The sequence below is a fragment of the Malurus melanocephalus genome, unplaced genomic scaffold (genome assembly GCF_030028575.1).
Source record: "Malurus melanocephalus ecotype Western Australia unplaced genomic scaffold, MMel_1.1 scaffold_614, whole genome shotgun sequence".
NCBI lineage: Eukaryota > Metazoa > Chordata > Aves > Passeriformes > Maluridae > Malurus > Malurus melanocephalus.
Window position 1 is genome coordinate 228,302 of NW_026623846.1, and position 15,261 is coordinate 243,562.

Genomic DNA, 15,261 nt, shown 5'->3' on the forward strand with positions numbered 1-15,261 from the left:
CAGACACAGAAAGGTCTCAGGTGCCATCAGCATCTGAGCCCAGCCCTGCCCCAGCCCTTCCCTGCAGGGCCAGTGCCACTGGAAACACATGGAATTGTGGGGATGGACTTCAGAGCTATCCATGGGAAGAGAGAAGGACTCTGCCAAACTCCCATCTGTACGTCAAACAAATTCCTAAAATGGAGCAGCAGTGATTATTTGGGATTCAGAGGAATTATCACAGCTCTGCTGACACTCCTGACTTGTGCCTGCTCTTTTTAATCTGTTCCTCCTCCCTGCTGCCTCACATTGCTGAATATTTGTCTCCTTTCCAGCACGTTCCTCCTTCCAAACACATTGAGGGTTTTATTTCAGTGTTCTGTTAATGGCTGTCATAAGGTTTCACCTCAAGGATTATCCTCAGTATTGAGAAATATTCCAATATAAAACTCATATACAGTGTGAGGAGACCAAAGGCAAGAGGAATACCCAGRAAGGGTTCTTTCTCTGTAGGCCTGAGCTGCGGGGATCAATCTCTGGTAAAATCAGGGCAAAATGTGACTGAGGGCATGAGCTGATAGGCTGCCAGTGATGAGAACATCCCTGGCCTTTCCACTCATTCCAAGTGGTTCAAAGAAGCTGCAGTAYTAATCAGTCATGGAAATGTCTCCCAAACATACAGCTTTACTCCAGGTGAATGTTCACCTACAGAATTTTTTTTTTTTAAGTGGGGGGTGGTTGGTTTATGTCATTGCAGGGATTTCTCCAACTCTCAGCAAAGCTTCCTGCCAAAACAGCCTTTGCTCTTTCCTTGGCCTCTTCCCTCCTTTTGAGCTGTTGGGCCATGACTTTCTCCTGTCAGAAAGGATTTCATCCAACAGCCACAGGAACGCACCTGGAGCAGAACATGACAGTGTGTTCAGTGTGTTCCACACAGGGATTCTGCTGATGGGGCAGGAATTTGGGAAGGAGTCCTGCAGCTTGCATAAGCCACAAGTTCCTCTGAGCAAGCGGCTTGTGTCAGATGAGGGCAAAGAGCACATTTAAAACACGCACGCAGAGCTGTCAGCAGGGGCACTAAATGCACAAGCTTGCTATAAAAAGTACCAGCTCTGGATCCAAAACTGAAATATATCCTGCATCTAACATGGAGCAAGCATTAAATGAAATCCACTCGGGATAACAACCTAAAGAACATTAACGACAGTGCCTCTGCCATTCCCTTCACGAGGAGCTGCCTGCACCCCATCTCAGCTCAAACCCGTCCCAGCCAGCCCTGGGCTCTCCCTGTGTCACAGGACTGCCACTGTCACCCCCAGAGTCACACCAGGAACCAGCCACTGGCTCTGGGAGAAAAAAAATCCTGGTTTAGAGATTTATTCCTGTCTCAACTGCTTAAGAGGGGCAGGAGAAACTCAGCCCCAGCTGAGCATTTGAGAGCTGAAGCCCAGTGCAGGTGTTAGAGGCAGGAAAGCTGATCCTCCCACACGCTCACACAGATTTGTGTTTCCTTGACAAGCTAAACATAGGTACAGCCATGTATTCTCATAAACACGTCCTCCTTGGATTAGTTTTTAATACTTCCCAACTTTTTGAGGCTCCCTGTTAATTTAACTAGCATTTACAAAGTCTGTCTGGAAGAGAAAGCTCAAATTTACTTGAGTTACTRCTTGGGTACGTGCCTGGACAGAGATTCAAAGGTTAATATAAAAATGTTCTGCATGGCATTACAGACAGCACTGGGAATTAAGTGAAGAGTCCTCCCCAAAGTTCAGGATATCAATTAATACCATTTTCTGTATTTTTCATTCTACCCAGTCTCATGGCTTTCCATATTAATGAGGTTATGAACATACTACCATCCCATGGACTAATATTTGAAATATTCTAGAATTTAAAGGTAATTATTAAAAATATTTTCTTTAATGTTCCATTTCTGCTTGATAATAAATCATCCCTAAATGTGAACAGTTTTTTTTGTGATCAACAAAAATTAGTTCCAGTCTAATTTAAATATRTTAGAARGCAYAGCTTCTTTAACTKGTAAYGTGGGCATTTCTTTGATCTCCTCCATAYCTTCTGCTGATACTTCCCATCAGTGCTAAACAGTTGCTTCCCACTACGTTTTTAAAAGTTAAACAATTTTGAATTATTTCAGCACTAGCACAGGAACAGCAYATCAGTATAAATATGTGGTTTTACTTGTTATATTTTGAAATAGAGTAAAAAATATGAAATAATACCAACAGGTGTCTTAAACTCCATCTCAAATTGTATTTCARTGGGACTGAGATTTTTGTTTCACCRAAGYAGTTTGTGATGTTAAACCACTCTGATGGGTTTTTTCCAAACTACCTCTACTTCAAAGCCATAAATATTTGAAAGCAAAGCCTGCCCAGGCTGAAATGCTGAACCATGCCTTTCTCAGGTCCCTGAGCAGTAGTAAAAACAAAAGTGAAAAATAAAAATTATCCTTTTGCTGGGTGGGACTGTGCTATGTTAAGGRGAAAAAAAATATTCCCTCCAGCAGCTGTATGTCATTAAAAATTAAATATAAAAAAAGTTTATTTTCTGATGTGTGYTTTTAGCCTAGAGCAGATAGAACACATCAAAGGGGAGAAAATCCTCCCCATCCCTCAAGTGTCTGAGAAAAACATAACATTTTAACAAGAGGCCCAAAACTAGTGAACATTTAAATAGTTTCTTGTAACTTTTAATGGCCCCTGGAGTATTACCAGCCAAAAAATTCCATCATGATTTCCACAGACTTGTTCTTGAACTTTGTTAAGATACTTAATTGCTCTCTCGACCTTGTTGCATCTTTAAAACATTAATTGTGCTCCTTGCATGTGGCAGTCAGTAGGAGTAAATATCTTTGGGGCTGTCATAGTGCATATGCTACAAACCATCAACAATTTGTTGTTCCTTTTTCTCCAGCTCTCTGTTGATTTCAAYTTCCCTGGCAAAGGTTCCCTTCTCCTCTGGAGGGAAAATCCTGAATGATTCAGACGAGCACTCCCGAGGGACTGGGTTAATCCACTTAATGAAACCCAAATTATTGTGTTTCTGAAAGAATTCAGCTGTGGGGCTGTGCGAGGGCTGCACTGAGAGCTGTTAGACAGGATTTGAGATGCACAGGGGAKGGGAGGAGACTCAGCTCACCTTGGGCAGGTCTAACACTGACCCACRGAGCTAAAAATGCCTCCAAACCTTTCCAATCCCAAACACCTGCTGGAAAACTATCTAGGAGCAGCTCCCCCAGGTATGTCTATGAGTGATAAATGACACATATGGATTATTCTATTAATAAATTGTGTACATATCAAACACACATAGCAAAGGGTGAGATGGATATGATACATTCTGTGCCCAGCTGCCCCATCCAGCACCATGCCAGAGCTCCCTGCAATCATCCRTGTTTCCACCTGCTCTCAAGCACCAAGGACCCAAATGATCCAACCTTCAAATTCACAATAGAAGTTCTGCTCTAAAGTCACTCAGGCATTTAAAAAATTCCGTATTTCTCAAAAGCCTTTGTCATCAGTCATGTGTGAAGCGTCAGCAATGAAACCCAAAGATTTCCTATCTAAATGGGAATTATTACAGGAGTAATCAACCAGCTGAAATCATGTGACTGATCATGGCACTTTAGCTGCTCCAAGAATTGCTAAAAGGGGCTCTCCAGACCTTCCAGGGCCTTAGCAAACTAACCCTGCTCATTCTTCMTCAGGATGCCAGGAAACAGCCATCTGCTGATGGGGCTTCCACCTGGGCATGGCCAAAAATGAGATTATTCCTGCTCAGAAACTGCCTGATTTCATCAGCTTTTCAGTGTGAGCCTCAAACTCAACAGAACAAGATGTCAAGCCATCAAAAGAAAAAGCAAACTGCAAACCAAGCCCTCTTTAATGGGAGCATTCCTACAATGAGAGAATGATGTTTGTACAGTGCAGTTCTTACAGGACAGACCCTAAAACTACAGAAATCTAAAGGAAGCCAATGCAAATCACACAATTAAATGAGTCTATAGGAAATGGAATTGSGTAAAAATCCCCCAGTCCACTGGGMAGCTCCCAGTTCCACATCCCAATAACAGCAGTTGTGGCAGAAAATGTTTCTTTTCTCTGGGAAAATATCTTTAACTCTTTAAAATAATTGTGTGAGAACAGATGCACTTGAGTGGCTAGATTCACTCTAAATAAGATTATTCTTGTTTTCATCATAAAGGGCTGTAGGCAAAGACAAAAAAATCTATGTTCCCTCCTGTTTATATGTTATATTTCTCAACAATATTTTCTTTCTGCCCACCAAATGCACGTTTTCCCTTCTCAGCTCAAGCCTCATTCCAATTAAAAGGCACAAGACAAAYATGACATTGGTAAATCCACTTGCCAGGCATCTTACTGGTATTTCTCTTATTCCTGCCAAGTATTTTTCTATTGTTTTCCATCTCGAGGSTGAGGTAGAACACAAACACAAGTGTGCAAGAAAACTTCCTTGCATTGAGTAGAGATGTGCAGCTAAAGGTGACAACTCAGGTGGATTTGTAACAGTAAACCCAAGGCAGATGGCATCAAGATGTCACTGATTTACAGGATTGGCACTGATTTACACCCCCCAAAGGCAGTTTGCACCCACCTTTCACCAGAGTGTGTTTGTCCGTGGGGGAGGAGCGAGCCAGCACCCGCAGCTTTGGCCAGATCTTGTCAATCCGCTCCTGCTCAATCTGCGGGGGACAGAGAACACAAAAAAACAACCCAAACAGTGAAAATACTGGCCTGGAATGAGCAAAATGAGTATCATTGTGTCAGATGATTCCCCTCACCCCTCAAATGCGCATTTTTTCTCCAAAAGCACAGGAAAATTCCAGCAGCCATCCATGCTGCATGTGAAGGCATTCCTAGCAGGGCTCATCTGCTGGCTAACACAGGTGAATTCTGCCCCACTATCTAACCAGCCTTTCTTATCATCTTTATGGGCAATTCCACCCAGAATCATCACTCCAGACACAGGAGAGTGAGGTTTCTCAAAGCTCATCAAACATGTTTACAAGGTAGTAGTTCTGCTTTGCAGGAGAACCCAAGTCCTCCATTTGGCACMAACAGTGGCAGATTTTTCTCTGTGTAGCAATAGGAACAAAGCCAAAACTGTTGCATTTATTACCATTCCCAGGATTCCGTCCATCAGTGCAGAGAGCAAATGACTGTGTYCACTCATTCATGATAGACTCAAAGAACCAGCACAGATTTTACCTTTTTAGAGGTGTGTGWGCTCCATCTTTGATGAGGAGTTAAAAACCTTCCAAAGGACAGACTTTGATGCAAATCATTGATGTGAGTACATCAGACAAAGTGGAATAAATTAAAGAAATGAGAGGAGCTGGTTCTCAGTACACACTGCATTTTAAGGAGCAAAGTTGCTATTGAGCTCCTTCTCCTTGCCATAAACCTGCTTTAATGTGCTTAGGTTTGATTTCTGGTGGATTCTGCAGGATCAAGCCAGCACCAAGCTGATCCTGGAARAGCAAAGACTGGAATTTCCCTGCTGCTTGAGATTGCAAAAGTTTAGTGGGAGAAAGAAGCAGGAACTTTTCCAAGCAGTCTTTACTGCTATCCAACACACATTGGTGCAGGAGAATATTTCAGTGTTTCAGGGGGTTTCTTTACCTCTCCCTTCTCGTTGCGGATCCTCCTGTTGAACTCCTTCCCCTCGAGGCAGAGGAAATCTTCTCCGGGGTGGATGATGCCGCACTTGATGGCGATGGCCCGCGCCGTRTTGATGTTGTCCCCGGTGACCATGCGCACGGTGATCCCGGCACGCTGGCACTTGCGGATGGCTTCGGGCACCTGTGAGGGCAAGGCAAGGGCAAAGAGAGCTCCTGGATCAGGGATCAAACCACTTCAGCTGCTTCCAATCTGAAAATCTGCAGCTAAGAAATCCCTGAAGCAGRAAGAGGAACCAGACGGGTTGTGGCATCTCATTGTTACTGTTGTGGGATTTGGCTGACAGCACAGGCAAGGCAAATYTTGTATCAAGAAGCACAAAAACCAYCTTTCAGATYAGTTCCCTACATTTTCTCCTGGCTTGAATTAAAGTGAGTGCTCTGCAGCTTTCATGACCTTTAGTATGCTGAACATAACTACTCAAGGTGTAAATAGGAACAGAGAATACACAGCTTTTGTACTTAACTTCTGATCCAAACCTTCCTTTCAACAAGATGATTGTAAAAGTTGTTGTGATTTAGCACTACTTAATTCATGCACATCAACAGGTGGAATTCCTAAATACAGGAATTYAAAATTTCATGAGTATTTTATGTATTTCAAAATCATAAAAATGAAGCCTGACTTCAGTTATGTCCTTTTCTACATGAGACAAACTTCTGCTGCACAGGAAATGTATCAGGGAGAGGATTCAGGGTAACAGGGGCTGGGAAATAAATGTAGAGGCTCTATTCTGACTTGACATCATGCACAGCCTATTTWAAAAAAAATCACAAGATTTTTGTAATCAAAACATGCCAGAGCATGCAGAATCATTCCTAATAATTAAATAAAAATCTTTCAAGACATCTACTTGAAGCCTATAGCTCAATTTCAGATGAGGAAAAGATTCTGTTCCCTTAAACTACATCCTAAGTAACGATAATTTTTTAGTAAATACCACTAACCAATTAATTCAGTCTCATCACATTTTTGCATTATTTTGCGGTTTTATTATATGAAAGCATTATTTCTTCAGGAGAAAAATGGCAATATTATTTTATGTGGAAGAATAAAGAATGTGTTTAACATGTCCAAAACAGCCCAAAGGTTGTTGTTCASCACAGCACCAGTTCCCTGGTTTTTTTTATCAGTTTTATTTTTATCTGTAAGAGTCTAAGAGCAACCCAGGACTCCTCATGAAGACAGAAACCCTTCCCAGAGCTGCAGGGAAGTGCCCTACTCACAAGATGGCAATGCAAAAATATTAAAAAATAAAAAAACTAAAACCACAACTCTTTAGAAAAGGTATCCAAATGGACATTWTTGCCCATATTCTACTGCCAGTTCAGTGCACCCTGCTGACCAAAACCTCCAGCACGGATCTGAGTGAACTGTGGAACTCAATGCCAATCCCAGGGGAATAATCTCACCCATCAGGGCAGAAAATGCTCAGGAGTCGTCATGTCCACCATTCCACTGCTAATTCTGTGCATTTCTGGAGATTTTCATTTCCTCTGTAGCCACAAGCAGGGCACACTGCTGAGGGCAGGACACWGCATTTATTGCTCTGAGCCACTGTGGCAAATCCTGGGCTTTGAGGGATTTCCTGGGCCAGGAAAACTCTGTGTCTGTGCTGAAAACCCTCCACCCTCACACCACACACACAATGGTGCTCCCAGTCTGGGAACAATTTCACACCGTGCTTGTGCACATTAATTAAAGGCATTTGTGAAGGTCCTGCTCTCCAAAACACCTCCCTAAAACAACACCTCCCTGAGGACCAGAGCAGCACTTTTCCCAGGATTCCCAAAGAAATCGCTCCACCCTCAGAGTGTGTCCAGAGGAAATGCTGTTTGCAGAAGGATTCTGTCAGTACAGGKCACAAAATCGAGGACAGAATTCAGGGACAGAGCTTTWTCTCCCCATTTCCTCACCTCTAATYGAGAATATTTTCCCTGCAAATTGTACACCCTGGGAATATTCTTTGGACCTGAAGCCTTTTAGTGATATGAAATAGGTGTCTATAGGGGAATGTAGGATCAGATTCAATCTATTCCCTAAGCAAACGGCTCCTGATCTGCCCAGCTCCCACATTAATGCCCATTTGCCAATYTGAAATGCCTTTGGTAGCCACTGGAGCCGTGGTGAGCCTCACGCACAGGATGGGATGGATTGGGGTGAAGATCTGGAAAACCAGCCCTGTGGATGGACAAGGAAGGAGAAAATAAATCACAGCACAAGCAGGAGACAAGGGCTGCTCCCATGGAGTGCCAGTCCATTCAGCAAGGTCAGGGGAGGACAGCCCAGTCACAAACACATCTCCAACTCCCATCCAACTGGGGAAATCATCCTGTTTTCCTCTTCTGTCACTTTCTGGACAGCTGGTGGGTGGTATCTGATTTAATACTGTGTACAGTAATTACAGTTAAAATATTGTTCATATTTTTTTATTGCTGTAAGGGAGAAAGAGTGTTGGCAGACTGAGTGGGCAGAGGAAGCAGATATTTTCCATCAGATTTGCAGAGCTTAAGTACACATTTCACAATTTTTTGGTTTATTTTCCCTCTGCAGAGGAAAACTTCCAATGMATGCATACATGCCCAAAGTATCCAATGCAAGGAGATCTTTCCCAATCAGGTGACAAATAAATAGGAGATATTTGGAAGGGATTTACGTTCATCTCCCAGAAATAACAGACTGGAGGCGTTTTTTGGCAAATCAGTGTGAGCCAGTTCAGACTCATTAAAATCAAGCCAGAAAGAGTGTCAGGATCAACAGAGAATCTCTGCAGGAGAAGGGCATCACTCTGTTGGTTGTCTTCCTGTGTATTTATCAAAGAAAAATAAAAAACACATGCACAAAATATAAATATCAAGCAAGTAGCTGAGTGCAGCTGCTGGTGACTGAGCTGGAGTCTGAATTCACCTGGGAATTTGGAAAAGYCTTGGGTGCCCATGGTGGGCATTCCAGAGCAAACTGGACAGCTACTGCACATCAGTGTTGAATAATTCATACAAATTGGGGGTTTTAAGTATGGGGGAGATGTGAGTGCCAGAAATCTCCAGCAATACCCCGAGGATATCCCTGGAGGAGGAGAGAGGCAGGACCTCTCCAGCACTGCTGGAATTCCAACGGGGAATTGCTCCATGTGCCATGGGAACTCTCTGCCCAGCATCCATGGGACAGCTCCAGCAACTGCTCAGGGAAAGGAAAAASCTGAGCCTTCCCCAGGGACCCCAGGAATGTGACCCAAGGGAAGATAAAGGCTGTCAGGACGGGGACATTGGATTGCTTCACTGCAATTACCTGATCTAACACCTCAATGAATTCATGAATACTGAGAACATTGATAAAACAGCACTTCTAATTTTTGAGGGGGATTTTCCCCTACAGAAAGCACTTTGAAAATGCATAAACTCCAGTGGGGAGTCTATTTATTAAGCAGATTCCATTTTGGCAAAATATTCCCTATAACTGCTCAACATCTCACAATTTGCATCAACAGTGGGGATTTCACATATTCATATTGTGATATTCCAAACAAGTCAGATATTTCAAACTTAGAGATTTCTCTGAACTTTATGTTTTTCTCCTGGCTCAGAGTTTATTGGTTCATTTCTTTCCCCGAGGTACTGTTGCTCCTTCTTATAATGTGCAGAGAAGTAATAATTTAAATATTAGTTTAAATATTTTCATGATGTTATTGACACTTTGAAACAGTCAAAAGGTACAAGGTGGAAAAAAAAAACCCAAATAATAAACCAAAACCCAAAGTCCCAAATTCCAGACGTCCAACACTTGGTAAAATTCTGAAATTACAAACATTTTATTTTGTGTCTTGCACTGAAGTAGAAATGTTCCTACATGTTCTRGTGTTAAACGACAAGAAATTCAATACAATATTCAAATATTTATTTAGAAATAAGATGTTTTCCTGCCTTCATCTCTTTGATTCTTTACAGAGAAGTCAGATTTTCCCTCTATTTTTRGCAGCGTTATTCGCTTTTACCTCAAGCTCTGAAGAAATTATTCCCTGCGAGATAAGAGCAGCTCTCTCACAAAACAGCCTCCTAACAATCACATGAAAGGAGAGTTTGCAGCTATTTTCCATAATAACTGCAAATCCCTCTGCTCCCCAATCCCTCAGTCTGTCACACYGCACGGAGCCTGACTCAAAGCTGTTTTCCGACATGGATCAGGAATCACTTTGGGGAGGGAGAGAGGATTGATTCACAGCTCCAGTGGCCGCTGACAAAATATTTCTGAAAATACACATCTACCTATCTTTTCTGCTAAACATTTTTTACAAAATATCCGTATCTGGGAGCTGGAGCATTTAAGGAACACTGCAGGCAGAACTTCTAAAGGACATTTTCCAACATTTTTGAAAGCCCTGCAATGTCAGGCGTGGGGACAGATGGATTAGCAGCAAGAGACCATCTGATGGCAGATAAAGGGGATGCTGTTTATCTGAGGTTTGTGCAGATAAGGAGTTTATCATACAATTGTCACCTAAGCAAGATTTACTTTATATTTTAACCTTCATATTGAGAAAAAAAAACAACACAATAAACTCCATTCTGAGACAAGGCACACTGGTGCAGTTGGTACCTGAGGCTGTGTCATGTTAATTCCAAACTCTCACTATTTCCAAACCTTAACCTGGAATTAACTCTCYATTAATTAATTGATTAGAAAGATCWGAATTGTCTAACTCTACCCTTTGTATTTCTGTAGGAATATCATTTACAAGCATAGTAGCAGGGATGTGTTTCCCATGTGCACACCCAATACTGRTTTACTCAGCTGAGGTGAGCTGAACTTTTACTCGTATTAGTACAAGCCATGCAAGTGTGATATCCATGACATCTGCAGCCTTTCTTTGTCCAAACACAWCATGAAAACAAATTTTCTTGAGTGGCCACTGGGTACAGTCTTAAATAAAGTGGCAACTATTACAATAAATGGCAAAACTCCTGTTTCTGTGGAAACTGCCATTGTTATCATGGCAATTTTAATCACTGCATTTGTCTTCCCGCCTTTCAGAGTTGCACATCACTGCACTAAAAGGAAAATTCTTTAACACATCGGAACATTATAAAACCTCTGTTTATCATCTCAGCCCTGTGGTTCCAAAAGCCCTATATTTATTTCAATATCAGCAGACTGATGGTTAAATTTTATCACCTTAATTATTTGGCTTTCTATTGAGTAAAACCAATTTCTAAAGCTGATTTCCACTTTCTTTGACAGAGCTAATTAAAAAAAAAAAAAAAAGAAATTAAACCAGCAAGAAAGCTGTCATTGAAGTCATGCTCTGTTTTATAGAAGGTAAGAACTGGATGTACCTCTGGCCTCACTGGGTCCTCAATGCCAACGACACAGATGCAGGTCAGGTCAGATAAGATGTCRTTCTCGTTGTCCCAGTCGGGCTCGGGGCTGCTGGGGAAGTCTCTGAAAGCCACACAGATGGTTCTCAGCCCATCACAGGCCATGGGCTCGATCACCTTCTTCACCATCTCRTCCCTGTCGCGGGGCCTGAAGATCCGGGGCTCACCGGCCGCGTTGAGGATCCTGGAACACCTGGTTTGGGTAAGGAAAAGAGGATCAAAATTGGGTGTGTACCCACATGACTGCCAAAGTAYTGCCTGTGTAAGCTCAGCTCAGTCAATGCTTTCCTTTCCTCATGGCAAGTTTCCAGTTTCTGGTGTAAATTTTCAGCAGATTCACCACTGAAATATCAGAGAGAATTTGTAACTTACTGCACAGACACCAAGAGCTCTTCATGTGTTGTTTCCTCAATACCCAATGCGCTGACAACTTACAAGGAAATCGAAAATTCCTTATTTTCCAAATGGGTTAAATTTAAAGAATCCATTTGGAAATTACCAACATCAGACTCAATTCTTTGGCAGGGAGTGATAAGAAAAATCAGCCAATTTTGCAAGAGTGAGCACTTAAGAAAATTAAAAAATAATAAGAGCCCCTTATGCTGCTAAAGTGTGCCACATTTCTGGTGTAAGCAGCGAATTCCAAAGGCCAGAATTCCCATGAATTAGTGTCAGAACGCTCTGCAGTTTGGAAAAACAAGGCCCTGATCCCCAGCACTCACTTCTTGAGCACGATCTCGGAGGCRCCTTTGCTGTACATGCGGAAGCTGCCGTCCGGCATTTTGATGACCGTGCTCATGGAYTTCCTCACGGAGTTGAAGGTGTAAACTTTGTAGAGCTTCTCCTCGGGGATGAGGCTCCGGACGGGCTCGTAGTCCTGCTTCAGATCCAGGACAAATCCCAGGAGACCACACTCCGTCTTATTGCCCACCTGGCGAGGCAGCCCACCCTCCTTTTCTGGTGGCTGGACAGGAGAAAACAATTGGAGATCAATTTCTCTAATAATGAGCAATGAGACAATTTGTGAACTTACAGGSCACAGTTTGAGATCTGAGCTGTGCAGCCACAAATCTTCCAGTTTTTAAAAGCAAGGAAAAAGATCCATAGAGCTCCAACAGACCTGAAGCATCTCCTCACAAGAAACATTTCTCCAGACAGTATTGGCTACATTGGGTATATTGCATTTCTTTTTCTCAAATTAGTCATTGGCAGCTTGTGATGGTTGGGCAATCCATTAAAAAGGAAATAACTTTCTTTAGGCTCAAAACCAATTCTCACTTGTCACAAAGAGAGGAAATMCTCTCTTTTCTCTCTTAGCATTACATTGATTTGCTGGTTTTCACAGGTCAAACAGGGAGTTAAAGAAAGCTCTATCCTTCTGTTTTCCAACCAGGCTTTTTTATGTATAAATAAATCTCCATCCAACCATAACAACAAATCTCAGTGAAAAAAAATCTATGAAATAATAGTTCTATATCTAAATGTACCCATTGCTAGAATTGCTTTAGTCTGCTGCTTCAGACAAATAAATGCTTTATATGTTAGAAAAAAAAGGAGCAGACTGAACACTGTGCAACCTCTACCAATTTTTAGTCCTTCTGRAGGACARAAGGAAGGAAAGAAGGACAAGGAAAACTTCACCCTCCCTTTCAAAATATAAACAAACCTTTCCTTTTCAAACTTTCTTGGAAGTGTAATACTTCCCCCAAACAAARCCTTCCTGAGTCAAGACCCCAGACTTAAAGTGACCACTGTGTGAACCATAGACTGTTGATAATTTATATTTTCTTATGTTCAGCAGAATTAGCAAAATGTTCCTTAAGCCAGGGCTAAACTCCTCTTATGGGAATAAAAACAACAGGAAATTATCTCACAGCTTTAATTTGCACTGAAAACAGATTTTGATTTGGCTCAAGACTCTAAGTCCTCATTTTCAACGGGAGTTAAAAGATTTACCTCACATTTTGCAGAATTAGGACTGCAGGACTGTATTCAGAATCCAGGTTTAATTTCACTTTAAAATCCAGTTTATTTCAGAAATGGGATTCCTGAGAAGATGGAATTCCCCWCATTGTGCCTCACTGGTTGAGGGCTCATGTAGGGAATGATTAAAGCTGCAAATCTCATCCTACTGGATCTGAATTCTTGCACCAATTGTGGCCACAAGAAGGGGAAAGGAGACCTTTTAAATAAGCATTAGCAATTARTTATTCCAGAAAACCACTAATTGCAGCTGTTGTAAAATATGAAGGTCAGGTAACAAGCTGGTCTAAAACTGAAGTAAACAAATAAACACGAATTATTTCCATAAGAATCATGTCCCCRTCAGCAGGAAGGTTTATACCTGGTGACAGGTAGATTAATGTCATTTCTTTTTCAGAGAGATACAGCCACGATGAACAACACAGAATGACCTCCAAATCTGTCTCCAAGAGATTTATCCTCCCAAAAAGGATTGTAACATCTTTCTTTTACGTGAACCATCATTTTCACTGACTAATGTGGGTCATTCTGGTGTTGCCACGACATTTTAACATCACTCCAGGGCCATTGTAAAACACTGACATTCAGCAAAAATGCCARCGTGAAATATTAATTTTATTACCTGCTGTAACAACTTGTCCAGCTATAACCTCATTATACTGTGATGTAACTTCCCTCTGGATTCTCAAATTGACTTAAGGATCCCTAATTCAAAATGCAAGCGGCTCCTAGAGAGGTGCATCTGGAAGGAGCTGCAATCAGTGGGCATGAAAATCTCAGGAGTCAAAAAAATACCCTTTAAAATACAGTTTTGCTTCCATAAATAAGGTTTGTTTGCCTGGCTTTGCAGGCACAGAGTTCCTCAAATGTGCCAAGGATTTCAGGTTTCTCAAAGCAACAGAGGAATCAGCTTCAGTGCTTGGGTAGTGATGGATGCAGGGAAGATCCATTCCTCTGGGCTCTATTAAATCCAGCTCTTTCCATTTGAGTTCCAAATCCTCATTTATGTGTCTCTCTGCCATTGAACTCAGTGAAAATTGACATTGAATTTAATGGGAATGTGATCAGGCCACTGGAACAAGCATGGAAATCAAGGAAAGACAAAGCTTCCCATCAAAGGCAGACATTCCTAGACAATAATTAATTTTTTACCAATTATTTCATCATACCTGATGTGAATGGATATCAAGAAAATAAAAACCTGCCCACATTACACCTTGCAAAAAAACTAAATATCAGAGTTCTTCCAAAATCCTCTTTATTTCAACAAAAAGTAGATCACAGCCCCCTGTTCTCGCTGCGGCCTAAAAATAGCCTCCTTTCAGGGAACATCTTTTGAATGCAAATACGTAAGCAAGGGGGAAAAAATACCCGTGAAGAGCAAAGGAACAGACACTTGGGAAAGGTTTCAAGAGCTAACAAGTGGCCACCTCCCTGCAGAGCAGCTGCTGTCTCCATATTCTGCGTGCATTACAGGAGGGTAAAGCATATGGTGCTGAGAGCTGGCACGGAGCACTTCCTTCCCTGCACTGTCCAGCTCACAATCTATATGCCAAGAGCAGCCTCCTTGCAGATTGTTCTTGACAATCCCTTGCAGAAGCTGCTGCCTCTCAAACTTCCTGCTGTGCTGCCGCTAAATTTATTTCTCGCTGAATGCTGCACTTCGTGGCACCTGGAAAACAAGGACAGCTCGATGGGGTTACTCTGGAATGATGGAGCGGGAACAGCTTTGGGTCCTGGCAGGATGGAGCCCTTGGAGAGGGAAAGTGGAGCTGTGTTTGCCGAGGGCAGCGCCAGGAAGGACCTGTGCTCCCCARGGCTCACCTCCAAACTGTTCCATCACCTGCTCGCCAGGGACTGAGCCAGGAGCTTCCCCCAGCCCTGACCCTGGAGAAATTCATTTCATTTCTCCYCAGCCTTTGTGTTATTTACCAGCGACATTTCAATCACGCGCAACTTTTACTCAGCTGTAAAAGAAAGCCCAGACAGATGTTTCAAAAGCAGTGGTTACCAGCAGCACATCGAAATGGGTTTCTAGGTCAAAGTACAGCTGCTTTACCAAGGCTTAAAAATACCAATCCAAAGCCAGTATTGACCTGATACTGAATTTGGATTACAAAGGGAATTTTCAGAATTGTTTCACTGGRAAATAACTGACTAATAAAAGGTTGTAAGAAGAAAGATAAAACTCTGGGCATAACTTA

General features: G+C 42.1%; 1 protein-coding gene across 3 annotated transcripts in view; it reads right to left on the reverse strand.

The window, feature by feature from the left end:
* Positions 1–15,261, reverse strand: part of ATP2B2 (ATPase plasma membrane Ca2+ transporting 2) — a 157,364-nt gene that overhangs the window by 36,513 nt on the left and 105,590 nt on the right. For all 3 annotated transcript variants that reach the window (XM_057383188.1, XM_057383186.1, XM_057383187.1), the window contains 4 exons: positions 11,797–12,038; positions 11,033–11,267; positions 5,646–5,825; positions 4,618–4,705 (listed from right to left, as the gene is read on the reverse strand). In XM_057383188.1, coding sequence (XP_057239171.1) covers positions 4,618–4,705; positions 5,646–5,825; positions 11,033–11,267; positions 11,797–12,038 — 745 coding nt within the window. The remainder of the gene's footprint in view (positions 1–4,617; positions 4,706–5,645; positions 5,826–11,032; positions 11,268–11,796; positions 12,039–15,261) is intronic.